Source organism: Chanodichthys erythropterus, chromosome 6 (genome assembly GCF_024489055.1).
Source record: "Chanodichthys erythropterus isolate Z2021 chromosome 6, ASM2448905v1, whole genome shotgun sequence".
NCBI lineage: Eukaryota > Metazoa > Chordata > Actinopteri > Cypriniformes > Xenocyprididae > Chanodichthys > Chanodichthys erythropterus.
Genome location: NC_090226.1, coordinates 7,286,501 through 7,292,500, shown reverse-complemented (window position 1 = coordinate 7,292,500; position 6,000 = coordinate 7,286,501). Strand labels below are relative to the sequence as shown.

The following is a 6,000-nucleotide window of genomic DNA, read 5'->3' as shown; positions in this document are numbered from 1 at the left end:
TTCGGATGCGATTAATCGTTTGACAGCACTAAATAAATATTAATTATATTAAGGTTTAAAATGAGTATTTTTATTATAATTAAAATATAACTTACTAGAACTAACTTAGCGAATAAAAATTGCACTATTCCTCCGCTTTCTTCTCTTTACTGTCTGCATATTGAGTTCCTCGATCCAGCTGGATTACACTGGACAGTAAATCCATGTCCATGATGCCACGTGGGTGACAAGTTTCCATTGCACTGCCTTAATGCTGTGTGTCACACCTCGTCTCCTTAAAGAGCCAAGTCAGATCCGGTAACTCTTTAAACTGTGGCCCTCCAGTTTCCAAGAACCTGAACACTGTTTGTAACGCAGACTACACGAGGCATGGTGACCTGCTCTCCTACATATAGAGACACTTAATACATGTAAATGAACTGTTTGCTGTGACATCAGGTGCTGGAACTCATAGTGAAGACATAATGATTTACTCTCTTGGCTACTGAGATTAGCTCAAGGAAAATCTACAGTCCCTTACTTGTATTTGAAACTGTGGTTTTTCAAAGCTGTCATATATAGAATTAATGTTCAAGACTTTACAGTAAGCAATATTTGAACCTAAAATCACTTTATATTCATATAAACTATGGTCAAACCCTTAATCTTAATATTGCAAAAAGAAGTTCAAGCCCTTGTGCTTAATGGTTTGAGGCAAGAGGACTGGTTTTGAAACAAAACAACAATTATTGAATCAGAACAGGGTTTATTAAGCTAGCTGGCCGAAAAACATGTATTAGCTATACGAGTTGAGTCAACTCTCCCATTAAAATCCAGACATCTGGATCCCCATTTACAACATGTGTGTAATTTACCTTCAGCGCGCACTTTTGTCCGGTTTTCTTATTGTAGCACTCCACCACTTTGCCGTTGACACCCAGACCCAACACTTGACTGGAGACTTTGTAGTCATCAGTTACGGCATGACGCTTGATTTCCAGTTTGGGGTAGACAGGCAGAGGGAACTGAGTGGAGTCGGTGTCTGCGGGCTCGTTCTCTGGGTGAGGAGACGCGGCGCTCTCGCTCGCTTCGGTCTTCTCGCTCTGCGCTTCGGGCTTTGGCTCGGGCTCAGACGAGTCCGCGTTGTCCGTTTGAGACTTTCCATTCTGGAGCATCTTTCAGCGTGCAGATGTAATTAAGCTATTAGAGACTCAACGTCGCTCAAGAGGGTCTTTTAAAATCCACGGATAAACTCTCCGCGCAGGTCCCGCTGTCAGTGAGTGACGCTGTTCCGAAAATACACTGCTGATGAATTCCTGTGATGACTTATGGTTACAGAATTACTGCACATTTACCAGAATTAAGTCGCTTATATTCAGATACATATAAGTAAAATACCGGTTTCAACATTTCAAGTTCAATAAAGTTACAAATTAAAGTTAAAAGTAACAAATAATTAAAATTCGCTTATGAATAAGATTTTGTCCAGTTATTAGAAGGAATTCAAAAACAGTGTTATCTAATCATAAAAGTCATATTCACGTCCAGTTGAAAAGGTCCCAGTTAAAAAGTGTGAAATGAAAAAGAAAGTGTCTTTGTCCTGCGGAGTTCCCGTCATTGACTGTAAAACCGCTGTGTCTCTGTGTGTGTGTGTTCACATGGGGTCAGTGTGTGTTGCGGAAGCTCGAGCTCTTGAACCGCTAGTCTCTTAAAGGAGCCGCGCACATTTATTGACCAGAGAAAATGAAGAGTTCAGATGCAAAAGCCTCTAAGTGCCTCTGATATTTTCTTCTAAAATGAGCATTTTATCATATTTAGGTTCAGTAATTTTACTTTAATGTCAATTAATAGGTCATTTTCATTGCCATTAAAGTGAATTAACTGAAAATAAACATACAAGCTTGATAAAAATGCTCATTTTAGAAGAAAAATTCAGATTGCACTTAGAGGCTTTTGCATCTGAACTCTTCAAATATACTGATGTTGTGCCAAATTCTGACCCCCGTCAAATTATCACCTCCCCAGTATTGGTTGGTTATGTGTTGAGGAGGGGTTAGGATTAGGAAATCAGTTAGCGACTTCAGTGAGGGGGGTAATAATTTGGCAGGGAGTAAAAATTCGGCACAACACTAATTTCTAGAAATCAGACTGAGACACCTAGAATATGCCTGCATTCATAGGCGCAGATTTATTTTTCTGTCGGTGGGTGCCCAGCTCAACCCCAACCCCAAATACATTACCAACTATTATTTTGAACCATAACCATATTTGAAATAACCAAACAAACACACTTTCTTTCCAAGTGAGACACTCTCTCTCTGATATACCTGAAAATCAGTAGCAGTTCACTAAATAAAATAATTTAATAAATACCTATTTACAATAACCACTTAACTGAGCACGAGATTCGCTAGTGCACAGGACAAAGTTTGAGCACACACATGCAATATCTGAGCGAGAGCAGAGCGTGAGACCACTGTATATTTGAGAGTGTGCGAGTTTTACATATTTGAAAGTTTTGTGCGAGAGTGAAGGAGACTCATTACATGGATGCGCTCTACACATTTGTCATTATATTACAACGCCATAAAAACTGCCTCAACTGAACTATAAAAATGAGAAGAAAGTCATGTCTGAAAGCTGCAATTTCAATTTTTTTTGTTTATGTATATTAAAAAATGAATGGATAGTATCCTGTATTTTGGCGCCTATGCCCGCATTAATCACAATTTTAGGTCATGTAAACACTTTATTCAGAATATCCACCGTGACAGTGTTCATTTATGTCACTATCGAATGTTGTTGTTGACTAAAACAAAAATGATTGAAACTACATTGCATTTATTCAAATAATGCTGAAATAAAAAAAATATTAGATGAAAAACTTAAACCTAAGAAATTTTTAAACATAGCCTTGACAACTAACTAAAACTGCCACTAAACTAAATAGAAAGACTAAGAAAAACTAATTGAAAATTGAAAAGATAAAAATAAAAGCTAATTCAAAATATTAATAATAAATACTATTATAGTGTAAATAGTGGTTTAAAATGTTAATTTCCAGAGACATCTTGAATATAAAATATCTGATAAATGATAATAAAGAAAATGATTGTGCATTTTTTTGTCATTCTGTATTTTCCCATATTGCTTCAAGCTGTTTTCTGTTTGTGTTTATGAATGAAAATGTGTGCGAGTGGGAGTCTAGTAGTCTAGAGCACATATCAACGCCACACCCTGTTTGATCCAGTGCCCCTGGGTACGATCTGTGGGCAGCTCAACTGCAATTACATAGTTGGTTGAGTGCCCGGTGGTAGAGAGAGTTCCTGTGGAAGAAAAACAAAACTTTTCAGATCTTTGTGGTAAAACACAAACCAAATTCCCACATAAATCACAATGACTCCACAGGATGTATAATAATGAAAGATTGTGGCAAGTTTCACAAAGAAATGCTATTCAAATTGCTCACCAGCGCGAGTAAGCGTTTTGTAAATAGGACACACGTAGATTCCAGATAGAGGGGGTTTGCGGTTAGGAACAGGTACCATCCAGATAACAGCCATCTCCGTGTAGAGCTCTTTGGGACGGGATTCGGCAAGCTGGCCCATCTCTGCATCCCAACGTGCCCCTTCCAGAAACAGACCGTGGATGAAGCAGCCGATGTCGGGCCTCACAGTCAGCTCTGCTACTGTTTCCTTCATAACCTAAAAGAGAGTTCAACAAAAGGAAATCAAACACCAAGAACGATCAAGACGTATGGTTCTTATAAAAATATACACACCATGCTGTTTAGATATGCAAGAGAACGTTCTATTCCAATGTTTGACCTTCTCAGGTATACTGTACTTCTCTTAATGGTCTATCAAATATCAAGTTTGCTTTGAGAGCTTAATATGGAAACATAGTTAAGGCTTCAAATTGCATTACACAGAATTTAATGCAAGAAGGCCTTGCTGTTGAAAGCAGATTATGCACCTTAAAGTCAAATGCAATGGTGTCGATGGAAACCACAGAGCCACGGGCAAAGTTCTGCAGGGTTCCTGTGAGAAAAGCCTGGGGGAAGAAGAACCCACTGATCCAGAATACAGCAGGAATGCCATCTGAGATCCAGTTCTGCAAAAAGCTTATCCGCTGGACTAGATCTGACACCCAGGAGGCCAACGGCTTAAGAGACGGATATGCCTGGGAAAATATCAAAAGAAGAATTTTATTCTAGCTGTGTCCCATTCAAATATTTCAAATAAGTCCTACGCCTAAATAATCATAGCACTAACTCTGATTTCAGTTACATATACAAGAGCGTTTGCATAGTCTGTACATAGCAACAAAAATGATCATTCCACAAATTCTGTGTATGTCTTGCATGGTTAACATTTGGGAGACTCTTGCCTTGGCCTTCCATATTTCTGGAACAGCATTGATGAACAGACTGTTAGACATCAGCTCCAGTTCAGATGACATAACCACCAAACCCTTCAAAGCCTTCACCAGATCACTGAGACTCTGGGAAATCACTGATAGCAACTTGTTATATCTGTGAGGGTGATAGAGAGGTGCGTTTTTAGCCTTCTTAGTGACAAAGTGGATTGTTTTCAAAATGCACCCAGCTGTTTAAAAATGTTTCTGAAAGCAGTCTCATTTATTTGATTAAAGATACAGAAAAAATTAGTATTGTAAAATATTATTACAATTTAAAATAACTTTTATCTATTTTAATACATTTAAATACAGTAAAAATACAGCACAGTGAAAAAAAATGTTATTAAAATGTAAAATAACAGTTTTCTATGAATATACTGTCAAATGTATTTTATTCCTGTGATGCAAAGCTGAATTTTCAACATCATTACTCCAGTCTTCAGTGTCACATGATCTTTCAAAAATCATTCTAATATGCCGATTTGCTGCTCAAGAAACATTTTGTTGTCATCATCAGGGCTTGACATTAACATCCGCCAACCAGCCAAATGTGTGTGGATTTCAGCAGTGGCATGTAATGCAGTCGATTTTTTGATACATATTGATATTGAAATATTTGAAATGCCTCCAATACTAATTTTTTTGCAGAATAGATGCATGATACCAGCTGCGCTTTCTTGCTTTCTCATTTCTCCGACAGCGAGTTGATACACAAACCCGCGTCTCATTTGTCACTCGTTTTATTTGCTTCTTTTTCACTGCTTATTACGCTTAAACAGTCAAATACACACAAAATAATGTCAAAATTAGAGAGTATTCAGGTAAACATAGTCAGTTATGTTTTAAGTGAACGTAAACAGTTGAGAAAGAAAACGCATGTGTAACAGTATAATGGATCTGTGAGCCAGATCTTAAAGTGTCAGCAGCCTAATAAATGTAAGTTAATATTAAAAATATCTATACGGCAGTTTTTCCCCATGGTATCGATGTCAAAATTGTGACCAGTGAAAATGGTGAGTGGCTAGTAACTTTGGAAAAGCACCAGCCACAGTGGCTGGAGAGCAAAATCAAGCCCTGATTATCTATGTTGAAAACAGTTGCTGCTTAATATTTTTGTACATTTTTTTCAGGATTTTTTGATGAATAGAATGTTCAAAAGAACCGCATTTATTTGAAATGTATATTTTTTGTAACATTATAAATATGTCTTTACTGTCACTTATGATTAATATACTGCATCCTTGCTGAATAAAAGTATTAATTTCTTAAAAAAAAAAAAAAATCACACTGAACCGAAACTTTTGTACGGCAGTGTATATTTAAAGGTCATTGTATATAATTTATACATTTATTATGCACATTTTAAAACCTACCTTATAACCTCCTGAACTAGGACAGTGTTCATAGATTCTTCATACATCACTGGGTATTTATTCATGACCTCCTGCACATTAATGAGATTAGGAATCTTCTCCACAATCCCCTCCACTATTTCCTCTATTATCTTGATGTGTAGAAGAAAAAAGAAAGTGTGCATTAAACCTAAATAACATATGCATTTTATATTATCATTTTACATCACAGGTTGCAAGAAAAATCCAT

At 37.0% G+C, this 6,000-nt stretch overlaps 2 protein-coding genes across 2 annotated transcripts in view; both read right to left on the bottom strand.

Moving 5' to 3' along the window:
• The window catches only part of mapkapk3 (MAPK activated protein kinase 3), a 21,375-nt gene extending 19,744 nt beyond the window's left edge, over positions 1-1,631 (bottom strand). The window contains exon 1 of the mRNA XM_067387923.1: positions 855-1,631. Within this exon, the coding sequence (XP_067244024.1) occupies positions 855-1,154 (300 nt within the window). The 5' untranslated portion in view covers positions 1,155-1,631. The remainder of the gene's footprint in view (positions 1-854) is intronic.
• Positions 1,632-2,181: 550 nt separating this feature from the next.
• The window catches only part of dnah1 (dynein, axonemal, heavy chain 1), a 44,104-nt gene continuing 40,285 nt past the window's right edge, over positions 2,182-6,000 (bottom strand). The window contains exons 72-76 of the mRNA XM_067387182.1: positions 5,772-5,902; positions 4,369-4,513; positions 3,955-4,161; positions 3,449-3,683; positions 2,182-3,305 (exon numbers count right to left, since the gene is read on the bottom strand). Of these exons, the coding sequence (XP_067243283.1) occupies positions 3,184-3,305; positions 3,449-3,683; positions 3,955-4,161; positions 4,369-4,513; positions 5,772-5,902 (840 nt within the window). The 3' untranslated portion in view covers positions 2,182-3,183. The remainder of the gene's footprint in view (positions 3,306-3,448; positions 3,684-3,954; positions 4,162-4,368; positions 4,514-5,771; positions 5,903-6,000) is intronic.